The 16,414-nt window shown below is 42.4% G+C and overlaps 1 protein-coding gene across 5 annotated transcripts in view; it reads left to right on the forward strand.

The window, feature by feature from the left end:
- Window positions 1-16,198, forward strand: part of ENTPD5 (ectonucleoside triphosphate diphosphohydrolase 5 (inactive)) — a 33,007-nt gene extending 16,809 nt beyond the window's left edge. For all 5 annotated transcript variants that reach the window (XM_033108977.1, XM_033108975.1, XM_033108973.1 and 2 more), the window contains exons 3-14: window positions 396-475; window positions 1,930-2,073; window positions 4,551-4,626; window positions 4,895-4,930; window positions 5,264-5,352; window positions 5,662-5,741; window positions 6,360-6,421; window positions 7,406-7,507; window positions 8,192-8,332; window positions 9,921-9,977; window positions 10,663-10,778; window positions 13,107-16,198. In XM_033108977.1, coding sequence (XP_032964868.1) covers window positions 396-475; window positions 1,930-2,073; window positions 4,551-4,626; window positions 4,895-4,930; window positions 5,264-5,352; window positions 5,662-5,741; window positions 6,360-6,421; window positions 7,406-7,507; window positions 8,192-8,332; window positions 9,921-9,977; window positions 10,663-10,778; window positions 13,107-13,193 — 1,070 coding nt within the window. In that variant the 3' untranslated portion in view covers window positions 13,194-16,198. The remainder of the gene's footprint in view (window positions 1-395; window positions 476-1,929; window positions 2,074-4,550; window positions 4,627-4,894; window positions 4,931-5,263; window positions 5,353-5,661; window positions 5,742-6,359; window positions 6,422-7,405; window positions 7,508-8,191; window positions 8,333-9,920; window positions 9,978-10,662; window positions 10,779-13,106) is intronic.
- Window positions 16,199-16,414: the final 216 nt, after the last annotated feature.

Raw genomic sequence — 16,414 nt, forward strand, 5'->3', positions numbered from 1 at the left:
TTCTTTAAAGATGGTTGATACTCCAGGGTCCAGAATAGTGAGACTGTTGGGAGTGGTCTTGAGAGAAGGATCACTACCATTCTCGAAAGGGTGAGGAGACCCTGAAGAGTGACTTTTTCTGAATTTCCAGTGTCCTATCTTCAGGTTACATATAGAGCTAGGGAAAAGAGTAGGAACTAGGTGTCCACCAGAGAAATGACAGAGGGACTCTCAAAGATTGCCTGTCGTCCTCTGTTCCCTTACCCAGTACTCTTGCAAGTCATACCTCACAGGTGGGATTACCTGAAATAGTGCAGGTTAATCTAGTAGGTCATATGATACAGAACCCAGTATCAGAAGCAGCCTAGCTTGGTAATCAGTTATCTCTCTTCTGTTTTATTCCATGGACAAAATAGGACAGCTTCCAGTTCTGGAAGGGGAAATATTTGATTCTGTGAAGCCAGGACTTTCTGCATTTGTAGATCAACCTAAGCAGGTGAGTTTTTTTAAATTAGATATTTAGGTTCTCAGTGCTTTGACAACATTACCACACTGCTGGTATTAAATATCTCAGTGCTGTTCACTACTGATTCTGAGGTCATGCGTGAGATCAGTTTTCTGTCCTCCACTAATCTCCTGTATTAACAGTAATTGTATACCCGGAGCTCACTAGGGCTTTGGTGGAAGGAGGCTAGAATACACTGTGACCATTGAGGGTGACCCATCTTTTAGGAGATTGCTCCCTTTGTATTTACTGTTGAAGAGTTTGAGTTGAAGCCATCAGCTGCACTGATTAATGCAGATGCAGAAGATGGACATGAAGTCCTATAGGGTATGAGGTGTAAACATGACAACTGAGGGAATGTAGACCCAGTAAACTCCATTTCGGAGTGCCTGGATGTAGGACAGAACCATGCCTGTACACTAGAAATTAGGCAAGAACCCATGATAGCAAAAATCTTTGGTAGTAGAGGGTGAGTGGAGAGGTTTTGGTCACTGTGTTTCACACTTGAATTCCCACAACTTGCAATACCCAGGGTGTCAGAGCCCACACTGAAATAAAATAGAATAAGGCAGAATGTTGAACTATGGTAGCAGACTTAAAAGCATTGTGCAGTGTCACAAGCATAATCATTAACCAGGGGAGAACCTGATGTTGAAAATGGCTTGAACTGAGAAGATGTTTATTTTCTCAGCTCACTGTTATGAAATGGCAAATGTGCTAGAAAACTAAGAGCTTTTGAAAGCAACTGTATTATGAGAAACTGATTTGACATTTAGAGAAGATTGTGTTGTGATTGCTATTAGGATGATTAAGAGGCAGGATGTTTTCAGAATAGATGTTTACTCAGGGAAACAGTGGATTTAAAATAGTGGTTTTGAATTTATCATAAATTGAGCACCTACTGTGTACCATGCATGCTGGTGTTGGTAACGCAAAAATGAACCTGACATAGTCTGTCCTTATGGAAATCATAAAAAGGGTAGCATAGTAACAGCCATATTTGTGCGGCAGCTACACATAGTCTGCCTCATCTAATGCACACGACAGTTTTGCGGTGGTATGAGGCGTATCTCCCATCTCACAGCTGAGGAAGCCAAGCCCAGGACGACCCTATGTTAGGCCACAGGGCCAGCAAGTGAATCTTCCAACTCCAAATCCTGAGTTCCCTTTATGATACTCAACTTTCTGGCCTGAAGCTAATTTACGTGAGACATAATAACAATCCATTAAAATGACCACAGTGTAAAAGAATCATTTTTATTATGACTTACCCAAAATGAAGTGGATTCTCCTTCCAAGAAGCCCGCTTCTCTAGGTTTCTGCTCCTGTGGAGCAGAGGTAGCTCTCAGCCCCCACCTCACTCCTGTCACTTCCCGGAGCATGAGGGACAACAAGGGCCACCATATGGACTGTTCACTGGCTGAGTGGCTCATCCATTTTTGAAGGGTGCTGAGACTGTTCGAGGACTCTTAGAGGTGGCCAAAGACTCAATCCCCCGAAGTCACTGGAAAAGGACCCCCGTGGTCTTGAAGGCCACGGCAGGACTGCGCTTACTGCCGGAAGAGAAAGCCCAGGCTCTGCTCCTTGAGGTGAGTTTTGGAAATCATCTGCATCTGGGATAATTCTTTTTCCCTATGTAAATGGTTTTTTATGGGTTTAAAGCCCTTTAGAGTGTCACTGTTAACTTTAGTGTTTCACCATCACTACACTGTGGTGACTCTGGGCTCTTTTAAAGCTAGTTATTTACATTTTTAAATGTTACTCTTGAAATTATAGAGTTTTTCCTAAAAAGTTTAAAGTACTGCCTGTCCATAATATTCTTAATTCTCTTAACTTGTTACAGCTGAATCATCAAAATGGTTTTTAATCAAGTTTAATGAGGAATAACTTATGTACAATTAAATGTATGTATTTGAAATGTACAGTTAAATAAGTGTTGGCAAATACAGACATTTCCTTGTGACCTTTTGCAGTCAGTTTCCCCCTCCTGGGAAACCAGGCAACCAACTCATCTGCTCTGTCTTTATAGATTAGTTTTGCTTGTTCTTATATTTCATATTAATGGAATAATATAGTTTATATACTCTTTTTTATGTGTCTGACATTTTTCTTTCTGCATAAAGTTTTTTGAGAAGAATCATAGAATTGTAAAGGTGAAAGATTTTTAAAGATAATCTATTTCAACTCTCAGATCAAAACTAAGTACAGAAATCTTTTAAAAACTCAATATTTTTAACATTGTACATTTTTATTACGCAAAAACCAGGTATGTTAATAAGATTATTAAGGTGAAATATTGTGAAGAATATAGGCAGAATCCCATTATAACAAAAAATCTTAGCAAAAAGGACTCTATATTACAGGTATGCTAAGTCAGTTTTCTACATCCATTCTCTTTTGACTGTCCGCACAGAGATCTTAAGTCTGTCGTCCAAGGACAAACTGCCTGGAATGTCTGCATGAGAACCTGAATTCCTATTCCTCATTCATTCTTTATCTGAGTGCTTTACTGTGTACTGGGCACTGGTGAAGTTCCTGGGGATATAGAGCAGGGAACAAAAATGACACTGTCTCTGTCCCCATGAAGCTAATGTTCTAATTGCAGACAAGATAACTAAACGAGTCAATACAAAGTATGTCAGGTACTTTAGAAGCTATGGAGAAAAACTCAAGCAGGATAAGGCAGAAGGGGAATGCCAGTGGTCGTGTGGAGATATGCTACTGTAAATACAGGTGTCAGGGAAGACCTCATGATAAGGTGCATTTGAGTAGAGAACTGAAGGGAATGAACAAACAAGCTATGCAAAACATTGTGAGTAGAATATTTCAGGCTAAAGAAACAGCAGGTGCAAAGGAAGCAGGAATGTGCTTGGTATGTTCAGGGAACAGCATCAAGGTTCACGTGCCTGGAGGAGAGTGAGTGATGGAAGGAAAGTAGGAAATGAAGTCAGGTGTGAGGGCTTTATCAAGTGAGACCTCAAAGGCCAGTGTGAGGACTGTGGCTTTTCCTCTTAAGAAGGAAGCCACTGGAGTGTTTTGACCAAAGGAGAGACACGATCTGATGTCTGTTTTTAAGGCACCACTCTGGCTGCTCTGTTGAGAATAAATTGTGGGGAGAAGGGAGAGGTGGAGAGGGCAAGAACAGAAACTCTCTTTCTATGTTTATTCCCGTTTGCTTATCTAGCTTACAAGTTTGTTTGTAGATCACTTAACTGGCTTTTCCTGGTTGAAACAGGGTCCAGAGGTCACTGCATGGAATGTTTTGTCCCATCAGAAATGAGAAGAGCCAACAGACTAGAATTTTTCCTATTCCTATTTGGAAACACTCCTCTCCCTTCCACCCTCAATGATAATTGTATAATGTAAAAATAAGACATAACACCCATTCATTGACCTTTATTTATGGAGTGTCAAGAGCATTTGTGCAAGATCTTCATTTTCATCTTCTGAAATAGGATAAATCTAGATCTGGGTCTCTCTAGACTCTTTTGAGGCCCCAGCCATGTGCCAGGATTTGACAGGGGCTGATAGCAGAGTACCTCAGCCTGTGGACGTGAACTCCTTTACCAGGAAGGACAAAGTCTGTAAAATTTGATAAGAGAGAAGCAGAAACTTTCCTGCAGTCTCAGGAGCCACTGAGGCCCAACTCTTCTCTACTATCCAAGTTTATCTGCGCATCTAAAAAATGGAGTGGGGAAGGGTCCTCCTAGCTTCCAGTATATGTCCAGGTAGAAGTAATCAGGTATATTAAAAAAAATTACGAGTCCCTGAGCTGGCAGGGTCAAATGTGTGTCCTTTCTTAGGTCCAATTTACCTATAAACGTAGATGGTTTAATTGCGGTTTATTTTAAAGTCAGGGGAATCTCTGTGTTTTGCTTTTACAAGAAACCAATAATGGCTTGCCTGGTTCCTTCTTTAGTTTCTTAGGGAAAAGAAATGAATTTTGCTAAAATTTTATTTTGGGAAAATGAGAAGAGTAGTTTTCTAAGCCTTATAGGATACAGCCAAAATATGGAAATCTGTTTTATTGCCTTAGGGAATCGAAATTATTTTCCTTTTTCTCTAGGTAAAAGAGATCTTCAAGAAGTCACCTTTCCTGGTACCAAATGACAGTGTTAGCATCATGGACGGATCCTATGAAGGTGGAGAGGTGTTGCTATATGTTCTGGGGGAGAGGGCGAGGGTTAATCTGATGAAAGGAACTGGGAACAGGGATGGGGTGCTGAAGAAAAAAGTACTAAGTAAGGAGAAAGAAATAAGCAAGGAGGAATGGAATAGCAAGAAATGGAAGGATGGGGAAAAGGGACATGAAATTCAGGGAGAAAACAAAGATGGGGCCAGGGAAGAGAGAGGAAAATGGAAAATGCTCTGGGGTGTAATTCTTGTCTTTTTTTCTTTTTCTTTTTTTAGGCATATTAGCTTGGATTACTGTGAATTTTCTGACAGGTAATACATTCTCAAGTCTACCCTATGGCCTTGATTGGGTTTCACACATAATCAGAGAGCAAAAATACCTTTTGTTCCTGTATTTTCCTGTATTCTTTCCTTTTATTAAAAACAAAAAATAAAAAAGGAAAGACAGGAAGTTAATGTTTATAATTGGTCTTCAAGGCCTTGGCTGCAGCAAGAGTCCTTCTAGGTTAGTGTTCGCCTTCAGCCTCTGGGGGCCGGGAGCCCTGGGGTAGGCATGGAAGTCCTCCAGAGCGAGAGAGAAATTGCAGACAGAAGAGTGCTGGGCTGACCAGGAAGCAGATGTTCAGAACTGGCTCTCATTCACAGGTCAGCTGCATAGCCACAGCCAGGAGACTGTGGGGACCCTGGACCTGGGGGGGGCCTCCACCCAAATCACATTCCTGCCCCAGTTTCAGGTGAGTCATGAACATGAAGGTTTGGTTAGCTCTCACTAGGCAGACGTATCATGGTGTTAAGAAAGTGGTACCCTATTTTCAGACAGCAGCTCCACCACAAATAGGCTGCGTAGAGGCAATTAAAGACTGAGTGAACTTCCTTTTGCCACTGTTCAGAGTCCCTTTGATTCCTCAAGCCTTGTGAGATTAGCAGTTTAATTTGTCTCCTTCATCTCTAACTCTTTTTGGTGGGGGGACAGGGATGGTAGTGATAACATCTTTAGATATTCTCAGATCCTGAATAGTCTTTTTGCTTTTTCTGATTTTCAGAAAACCCTGGAACAAACCCCTAGGGGCTACCTCACTTCCTTTGAGATGTTTAACAGCACTTATAAGCTCTATACCTATAGGTGAGGAGGGGGGACAGGGAGGAAGAATAATATTTCACGTGGTATGATTCCCCTAACTTTTCAAAGCATTTTCACATCTATTATTGCATCTGACCAGCCTTACATAGTCTTTGCCAGTTCCCAAAGACCTATTAACTGAAACCCAAGCCACTTACCACGGCCAAGGGACCCAAGGATTTCTCCATTGTTGGCCTCAAAAGTATATAACTTAGTCAAAAGGTTTCTCCAGAAAGAGGTCACTCAGAAAAGGTTCAGCCAAAGCTCTGTGCCAACTCCACTGAGCTTGCCCTCAGATATTGAAAATCCAGTCTAGAATTTGATCCCAGTGGGGCTGGGAGCTAAAATAATGAGAACTTTTCTGGGGATGGTTCCCAGGATAGGACCTTAGGAAGCGTCACTATCTCTGGCCTTTAAATTGCCGCTGTGGAAAGTTCTGCATGGCCTTGATCTAAACTGCAGAAATTACCACTTGTCCTCTACACTAGATGAACAGGTCACAGAGAACAAGGTTTTCCTCCCTCTAGAGGGAGACAGAAATCATGTTACTTTTGAAAGAGGTAACTTTAAGCTGGAGAACTTCAGGCCCAGCATGAAATTAGTCAATCCTGTATTTTACAGTTACTTGGGATTTGGATTGAAAGCTGCAAGACTGGCAACCCTGGGAGCCCTGGAAACGGAAGGTTCGTCTGGGTACCGGTGCTGGTTGGGGTATGGTGAGAGTGACGTCAGTACTCAGCTTGCCTTTTCCCTCCCCTGGCAGTGATTCAATGGAGGAAAGAGTCACGCTGAATTAGGAAGCATATGTTGTACAATGGACATAATAGCAAATTCCTTTTCTCCTTTATAAGTTCAGAAGTCTTAGTATATAACATTAGCCATTTCTCGAATGAGGTCTGTTTGTATAGGGGGAACAGCCTGTGGCCAGGAGACTGAGGTATCTGCAGAAATTGAGGGCTCAAAGAGTGAATTTGAGTTTGGCAGGACCTTGCTCAAGCCCTTAGCTTTATGTAGGAGATGCAGGAAGCAGCAAGGTCCACTTGCAAGGTGGTATAGCTGAGCAACTCCTTTTATCTCTTCACAGGTGGTGCAAGGGTTAAGAGCTCAGCTTCTGAGGTCAGGCAGAACTGGGTTCAGTTTGTTTTGTGATTTGGGGCAAGTTAGCTAACCTTTCCATGCCCCTTTTCTCACCCTAAGATTTTGCGTTTAATGCACTTTGTATGTATGGTGTCTAGCTCACAGTAAGCTATTATTGGGATGATTGTATAGCATGTCAGAGTTTATAAAAACATCAAGTGTATTTCACTTAAGCCTCACAACGACGAATGGAAAAGTAGAACGGTATTTTCCCCCCATTTTAGAAAGGAGAGAACTTATTCCATTGTAGGAAATTGGATTTCTCTGAGGTGTGATGAAAGCCATGGACCCCTCCACCAAATATACACATGCTCAAAAATTTGCCTGTATTTTCAAAGGGTTCACCAACCCCACAAAGCCCATCTATGAACTCTGTTAAGAATTGCTGTCATAGGATGTAGTTGTGGAACTAATTTCATCATTTTAAGGCCCAGCCACCTTGGTGATTCCTTTCAACCTTACTGGCTTCTTGCTTGCCTTCCTCCCTCTCACATCCTTGCCTCTTACTTTGTGGTCTGGTTTTTTTCCAGGGATTGATGGATACACTTTTCGCAGTGCTTGTCTACCAAGGTGGTTAGAAGCAGAGTGGATTTTTGGGGGTGTGAAATACCAGTATGGTGGCAACCAAGAAGGCAAGTGATGTCCTTTCACTGGTTGACGTTCTTTTTAAAGTAGAAGTCGGGGAAAGTCCCGTGAGAAACTTTTTCCAGAGCACAAGAGAAGCTTGTCATGTTGCAGGGACTCATTCCAAATAGATCTTGGTATGCCTCCAAGGAATAATGTGAAAGGACAGCGGACAAGGCAGCCGCCACTATATCCTGCTCTTTCCCTGGCCAAGTGTTGTGGGTCCATTCTTACCTGGGTGTGATGCATTAAGGGGCTCTGCCTTCAGCAGGGTGGAACTGTTTCAGGGTCAGTTAATGTTGAGCTATTTGTAATAAAACTTAAAATTGAGATGATAGGAACAGTAATTCACTTCAAGTATTATAAAAGGCACAGACCTTAAAATCAAGGAAAAAACTTGATTTTTCCAGTAAAGGAAACAGGCAAGCCTTCTGGCGGCTTCAGCTTGAGGTCAGCTGTGGCTGGTGTTTTTGAACACAGGTTCGGGAGGGGAGCCGCCAGAGCAGCAGGTCCCTTTGTTCCGGAGCTGTGAGGATGTGGAAGTTTGCTCGTCTTAGGGAGCCCTTTGTCCTGAGCCTCAGCCTCTGCTTTCCTCAGCCCCCGGCTCTTTCCTCTTTGGCTGCAGCCGCACACAGCGGTCCCTTCCCCCGTCATTTTTCTCACCTTGTCCCTATGCTCCTTTGCTCTGGCAGGGGAGGTGGGCTTTGAGCCCTGCTACACTGAAGTGCTGAGGGTGGTCCGAGGAAAACTTCACCAGCCAGATGAGATCCACAGAAGCTCCTTCTACGCTTTCTCTTACTATTATGATCGAGCTGTTGACACAGACATGATTGGTAGGTTCACTCCAGGTGTCAGCCCAGAGAGGAAAGCCTGCAGGGCTGTGGTGGGAGAGGGAGAGGGAAAGGAGGAGGGGCAGGGGAAGGGGGAGGGCGAGGGAGAGGGAGAGGGAATACCCGAAATGCTTCGTCAGAGGTGATCTCCCTCCTCTCTTCAGTGTTGGTTGTTGAGTGACACTACTTACTCAAATAGAAGGGTGAATATGACTGAGAATCATTTGGAGCTAGAAAATGGTCTTAAAAATTTACAAGAAGTCTTTTTTAAACTTTTTTATTTAGGTACAATTGACATAAAACACACAAAATTTATTTTTTATTAAAGTACAGTTGACCTATATTAGTTTCAGGTGTACAACATAGTGATTCAACATTTATGTACCTTACAAAGTGATCTCCACAATAAGTCTAGTAAACATCTATACAAAGTTACGATATTGTTGACAATATTCCCTATGCTGTGCATTATATCCTCTGACCTGTTTATTTTATAACTGGAATTTTGTGCCTCTTACTCTCCTTCACTGTTTTTACCCATCCCCCACCCCGCTCCCCTGGCTACATCAGTTTGTTCCTTGTATCCGTGAGTCTGTTTTGTTTTGCTTTTTAGATTCCATACATAAGTGAAATCATATTGTATTTGTCCTTCTCTGTCTTACTTATTTCACTTAGCATAAAAATGTACATATTTAAAGTGTACAGTTTGCTAAGTTTTGACATATGTATTCCCCATGAAACCATCACCAAGTTCAATATTAAAAAACATCCATCACTCCAGAGTTTCTTCTCCTTTATAACTATTTTTTGTTTGTTTTTTTTTTGTTTTTCCCCTTCTTCCGCCTGCCCCCCCAACTCCAGTTCAAGCCATTTTTTCTCAGTCTAGTTGTGTAGGACACAGCTCCCTGGCCCATGCTGGTATTATGAGCCTTGCACTCCCCCCGCCTGAGGCATTCGGTGGCCGGTCCTTGGTCAGCTGCTCACAGCAGCTCACGGCAGCTTTTGGCAGCTTTTGGCAGCTTTCGCCTGCTGCCGACCTCTCACGCTGGCTGCCAGCCGTTCCTGGAAGCACACAGCAGCACACAGCAGCACACAGCAGCACACAGCAGCCCAGCAGCCCAGCTCCAGGGAGAGCCATTGTTCACAATCTTAGCTGTAGAGGACGCAGCTTGCTGGTCCATGTGGGAATTGAACCGGCGACCTTGGGGTTAGGAGCACGGCGCTCCAACCACCTGAGCCACCGGGCCGGCCCTATAACTGTTTTGTTTTTTTAATATCACAATAGTAATGCTTCTGTTTAGCTGTAAGAATGTATGTATGTGATATATCATGGCCTGAGATATGAATTAATTTCCTATATTTTAATGAGTTTTTTAATTGGGTCAAATTTTTTATTGTGGTTAATACCTAACATAAAATAGATTATAAGTAGACTGCATAGATTATATTGTATGAACAAGTCATGTTTATCCAATTTTCTAATGTTGACAATTTTATTTCCTGTTTTTCTTTATTACAAATATCATTAGGATGAATTTTCTTGTTTCTTTGAAAACTTTTTGATATCAGCTACTGTTCTATTTCATTTCAGATTGTGAAAAGGGAGGTGTGTTAAAAGTTGAAGATTTTGAAAGAAAAGCTAGGGAAGGTAAGTGTCAGGGGCAGCCCTTGAAGGCGAGTTGTGAGGCTGTGCCTGCCAACTCCAGTGACCTTGAAGGGACTAACGTGCCAGTCAGCAGAAAGGCCCTCAGAAGGCTGGTTTCCTGTCTTTGCCGGGAGTTAAACGCACTAGGTGGCATAGAAAAATATGAGAGTACAAGAGGAAATAGTGAAAGCCTGTTCTTTCTACATTTCTTCTTTAAAAATAAAAAATTGGAGTAGTGTTATCAGTGTCAATGAAACACTGAGCACCAAAATATGTGCGAAGTAGTCACAGAGGCTTCCTTGAGAGTCCATTGAAAATATAAATGATCTTAACCAGTGGCCCCAAAGTAGGGCTAACTGGTATTTCCTTGCCTTCTGGGACTCAGCACTAATAATGCATGAAGGACTTGGTTGAATTAAGCCCCAACAATAGTTCATAGAAATTTAGCAAATAATCTAGGGCCCATGTAAATTTGAGTAAAATATAACATCAGAAATGTGCAAGTTCTTAAGAAGCTGTGTGCAGTCTTGTAGAGGCTGTCGGTGCACAGTTCTAGCCTCCAAGACTCCTAGGCATGAACCAAATGGAGACGTCTGCTTCACTTATTCTAAGTCTATATTTAGAGAAAATTACACACCCCTCAGTAGGCTGCAAACCTGAATTCCTCTCTTCACTCTCTCCACTTCAGTGTGTGACAGCTTGGAAAACTTCACGTCAGGAAGTCCTTTCCTGTGCATGGATCTCAGTTATATCACAGCCTTGTTGAAGGATGGCTTTGGCTTTGCAGACAGCACCATCTTACAGGTAAGGGACTGGGCAGAGGAGTCTCATAACACACTTCTTATTTGGGAGTTGGGAAGAAAGACTTCAGAACTTGTTTAGTAATCAGAGTGGCTCTGGGTGGCATTAGGAGGATTTCTCTGCAGGCTGTGAACAAGCTCTGTGCAGGGCACTCTGAACGTGGGCAATGACCTTGCTGCAGTGGCAGCTTCTGAGTATATCAGGCACCTATCCCAGCGGTCACAGAGCAGATAGGCTTACAGCCCAAATTAAAGAGGCCCAAGTCGCATGGTTTATTAAATCAATTTCAAAATGCAGGGCGAGAAGCAAAGGGAAAGAAATGGGACAGGTGAACACACAGGAGAGGGTCCAAGCAGGTTGGAAGTGCCACACTCCCTGGATCCTCCTGCTGCCGATTGTGTGCTTACAAGCACTAGAACTGAAGTTTAATCAAGGAGACAGAAGGACAGAAGGGACCGGGAGCAGGCACTTTGTCCAGTAGCATTAGCTCATTCATTAGCCCATGAGGTGGTTCTATGTAGCAGAGGACATGAGGGACCAGAAGGGTGTCACCAGTAAGTGGCTTATTTAAGACCTCATGAATATTGAATGCCTTGTATATACGTAATATGTCATGTATATTTTATATGTGCCTTGTGTATTTAGTGCCTCTTGATCTTGGGTCCCTCTGTCATCCTCTGTCCATGTTTCAGAACATGCAGACTCAACTTTATTTGTTGTAACTTATTTATTCTAAACACATTTTACGTTTCACCCATCCCATTTATTTTCTTCTATGCCTTAATTGAGTAATTGTACATTATGGTTATGTTGAAAGAAGGTCCAGCCTAAGAAAAAGTCTTATGAGAGTTTATTTGAGCCAAGTGAGGACAATTGCCAGGAAGCAAAATCTCAGTGGATTGAGAAAATGCTCTGGAGAATGGCAGTTCTGCAGTTTATTTTATACATTAGAACCATATATTAGAAGGAGATGTAGGGAGGGTTTTTGTACACAGAATCCATTGGTAGTAGATAAAGGGGGCAGGAGAAAGCCAAGTGGGGAAACCTCTGAGATTGGATACAAAGCAAAACAGAGAGACACATAGTTCTTTTACGTCGATGGGTACAGGACAGTTAACATTTACAGCACAGAGATGGTGTGTAACAGACAATGTGGTCTGTGCTCTGGTGCTGGCTGGCGGCTGTGCCTTCAAGGGGTCTGGAAAAGAAAACTACTCTGACATTTCAAAGGCATTTTATCTTAGATGCACAAAGACAGTAGACAATTTCAAAGGTAAAGATTGACCTTTGTCAAGGAAGCTGCAGGCCCAGGACATGACTAATCATCATGACCGCTTTTAGTTAGGAATTTTTACATTCGGACAAGCCTGTGGTTATTTTCATTCTCTGAGTTGTAAGGCCCACTGTGTGGGCCTCCCCTAAGCTTGTCAGGTTTAGTGTGTGGCCCGTTTTTCATCCAGTTATAAAGATGATTAAGATGTTATCTTTGTCCTCAAACAGCATGTAGTCTGTTAGAGGAGATGGCACAACTTTGAACTTTGGGTCAAGTAAGTAGACTGTACTTTTTGAGCCTCCTCCCCACCTTCCGTTGTGCCACTTCCCCTTCCTGTTTCCTCAGTTCCAGATGAGTTTGTTACCCCATTTCTTGTGTGATGCAGATTTCATAATCTCTTTTGTACTAAGGTATTTGGACTTCATGTGTTTCATATGCCAAGAACATCAGCACTTAAAGAGCTTAGGACAGAAGAGTTACTTGCCAGTAGATGAGTATAGTGTAGAATTTAAGCATGCGCTTTGTTGGCTTTTGTCTTTGAAGCACTTCCAAGGAACCCTTAGGATTCTGAGGAAAACAATTTGAGAAACACTAATTGAATCACCTTGTTATGTAGTTAAAGTCGCATCCAATCTTTTGCCCAAGGTCACTGAACTAATTGAAGTTCAACCTGGCCTAGAATGCCTTACGTGCCTTGGTTGATCATTAGTGCTTAAAAAGATGCAGTTACTTGCAAAGTATGAATTGAGAAGCTTAGTGTGTTCTTTCCTCCCTCTAAATCTACTCCCACTCCTGTTATAGTTTCGGGATTAGGGAGAGAGTTCAGAAGGTCCTGTCTGAGATCACTTCCTGCGCCAGAAGATTCAGATTAGCAGAGGGATCAGATTAGCAGGTGTAGGGGCAGTAGTGGGGACAGCGTAGTGGGGAAGCCTCCAAAGACTGGCTACTCCCAACTTTGCCTTGCTTTGGTCATGTGGATGATCTTTGCCTGCGTCATGTTGCTAGAGTTGAAAATTCAGTGAAAATGTGATGACTTTTTTTTCTCTCCTCCCCAACAGCTCACAAAGAAAGTAAACAACATAGAGACAGGCTGGGCCTTGGGGGCCACCTTTCACCTGCTGCAGTCTCTGGGCATCTCCCACTGAGGCCAAGCCCTTCCTCTGAGGCCTGCATTTGCCAACAACCTGTTTAAAAGAAGAAGGAGAGAAGATTCCATCATGTTCTGAGGTAGTCTGGGAACGGTCTGGATTGAAACCCAGCAGCTGGCTTCATCAGGAGGAAGGGGCTTTTGTAGACTGCATTTGCCTTTAAGTCTAGTGATTACTTTTACACATCTGGTATGAACTCTCACCTAACCATTCTGCTTGCACAGCTGGTACCAGAGTCTAAATCATTGAGATTGCTTGTGTGTCAGAGAGCCAAAAGGAACAGCTTTGGAACTTAACCTTGGAGAACCCAGGGACAGGTCCCTGGGAACCAAAGAAAAATTTCTTTTCAACCCTTTGAGTGCCTCATTCCTTTGAACATTTTAATTTTTCTCTTACATGCTAACCTCAGCTGACTGATTACAAGCCCATGACCTGTCAACACCAGTATTTTTTCCCTCCCTGCACATTGCCCTGTCCCACCCTTATTTCTACCGCTCCCCCCTCCCAGCAAAGAAAGAGAAAAATACTTAGTTTTGTTTTTCATGTGTAATTCAAGGGATGGGAAAGGAGGTACTATATCTGAAGTTGTGATCCTGCTTTGTGCTAGCTCCAGTCAGCCATCTAAGAGCCACCCTCACTCTTAGCAGAATGGAGAGCAACTCCTACTGCGCAGATCCCAGCCTTAAGGAGGCCATCCAATCTCTAAGGCCATGTTTTGGGATGGAGTGGCTGCCTTGTATAGACCACCTTCTTTTAATCAACTTTTTATAAGTCAACTGGAATTAATGAACATGTCCAACCTCATAGGAACATGTGTGTTTTCAGTGCCAGTACCTCCTTCCTGGCTAATGTGTTTAATTTGTCATCCTAAACTTATTTTCTGTGTATTACTAAGAAATACATCTGCACCCTACCTTTTGTTCTGTGGTGAGAGGCCTATGCTGTGCTATTTAAGGATCTAGATTTTGGTTACAGCTCCTTTCAGTTTGCCCTTTTAGTCTCTCCATTTATAGCAGTATCTCTTCCTGCTGATCATTTTTGCTAACACCCTCTAAATTATTTATCTAGCTCCACGGGCTCTGACACCTTTCTGAGGATAACCTAACATTTGGTTTGGTTGGCCATTTTAGCCCACAGCAGTACTGTGGAGGCTGAGTGCTACGAGCTCATTTGGTGAATTATTTTCCCTACAATTCATTATCTTGTCCTTTCCCACACCACCATCATCTGCTTGTGCTCTTGGATTTGAAAGACCTTCCTGTTGACTGGCTCATTGGCCTTGGCTCTTTACCTCCACTTCTTCCCAGCAGTTTTGTACCTCCCAAACTTGGAGCTTGCCCAGACTTTCAGCGCTCTCACAAAAGATGTTCAATACCTGGCCCTCACACCAGTTCCTAGGGAACCTTATTTTTTAGTTATTCTACTGAGCCAGTAACTATTTAACATCTGATGTGCAAGCAAGTGGGCAAATTTCTATATTCTCATCCCCCAAATTTTAGTTGTTTTTGATTCAGTGTGAAATTTCTTCAGATTTTTCACACTGGCTTTTATTATACTGAGGTCACCTTTATACTATGTTTCCCCGAAAATAAGACCTAGCCGGACCATCAGCTCTAATGCGTCTTTTGGAGCAAAAATTAATATAAGGTCTTATTTTACTATAAGTCTTATATTAATTTTTGCTCCAAGACACATCAGAGCTGATGGTCCGGCTAGGTCTTATTTTCAGGGAAACAGGTAGTAGAATCTTTAGAGTTGAAAAGAACCCAAAGATATAATCCAGTCTTCTATTGCAAAATTCCCTTAACATTTCTAACTGGTTATCATTCAGCTTCGGATTAGGCATGTTTGCAGACCAATCATTCCCTCTGGGACTGCACTGATGTTAAAAAACCTTTATGTTGAGCTGAAATCTTCTCAGTAGTCTGCTCTAATTCCTCCTCCTGCAGCCTTTGTCTTTTGAAGAAAATTCCTCCCAAGTTCTTTGTGGTCTCTTTAACATACCACATGGCTTCTGGATCCTATACCATTTTCATCAAAAACGTAGGGTGCTAGAACCAGTCATCCGCTAAATGCTGTTCCACGTGATTAGGGAGAGATCATTTCCTCTAGTAGAAACCAAGTAGTTTTCCCAAGAGGTAAACTGTATTCACTAAAGACTCCTCCAGCTTGATGGGTCCAGAGAGGTAAGATTCCCTGGTCTTTGTCAGGGCTTGTCTCTGACGCTTTTCTTTTTATAAACGGGGGCCGTATTCAGACTCCTTTGCTCATCCAATACCTCCAGAACTCTTCAGTAGACGCATTAACTTCAAAAATGTATCTACATATATCCGGATAATCTTGATTAGAACTTCTGGAGCATTAACCAGTTTATCCATTTTAGGAGCAATTTGGAATAAGAATTTTTATTTCTTAGAAAAAATGACTTGTCTATAATGTCCTTTCTGCCCCTTAGTGTACCTTTTGGGCCTTATTAAGGAATCCTATTGAGTCTAAATTGCTGGTTAAGTTTCTTTTCTGTAAATGTGTTCACGTATTTCAAATACTAAGGACATGGCCTGGCACACAAGTGATATTGTGTTTATCATCATCATCATCGTACAAAGAACATCCTATGTGGATTAGCGAGGTCCTTGCGAGGTGTGCCTTAAAATTCTTCAATCTTGTCTGATTTTATTTGCATACTTTTGGAGAGTCCATGTTCTCACCTGGGCTCCCTTTCCATTTTTTGTGGAAGACCTTGTTTCCCTACAGTGACCGTCTAGATTCTGCTAGTAGTCACAGAGCGTTTCACAGTAGTTGCCATCTTGCCTTCTGGACACATTTTCCCTGAGATTCCAGGAATGTTTGTGACACTGTCATTTTTTTACTCTAGTATCTTATGAATTTCCCACATTTGCCTGAAAAGCTCCCCTATAGTAACATTTCTCATTCCTTCAAAAGCTGTTCCCAAGAATAGCTTAGCTTGGTTCAAATGCAGACTGTTTCTTCTCATTTCACCTTCAAATCAGACATTTGGGCAAATGTTCTTTACAGTATACAAATCTAATGGATCCAAAAATCTCTTCAAGAGCCATCAGTGGGACTGTGAGGTGAGCTCTTCAAAAACCCACAGCAACCCCCCCCCGACCCCTTCAGCAACCAGTCTGCAACCAAATATGAATAGATTCTGCTGCTAATCAACTTTTCCCGTCTGACCTGGTTCCTGAGGTCTTCAA

This window comes from Rhinolophus ferrumequinum, chromosome 6 (genome assembly GCF_004115265.2).
Source record: "Rhinolophus ferrumequinum isolate MPI-CBG mRhiFer1 chromosome 6, mRhiFer1_v1.p, whole genome shotgun sequence".
In the NCBI taxonomy this organism is placed as follows: domain Eukaryota; kingdom Metazoa; phylum Chordata; class Mammalia; order Chiroptera; family Rhinolophidae; genus Rhinolophus; species Rhinolophus ferrumequinum.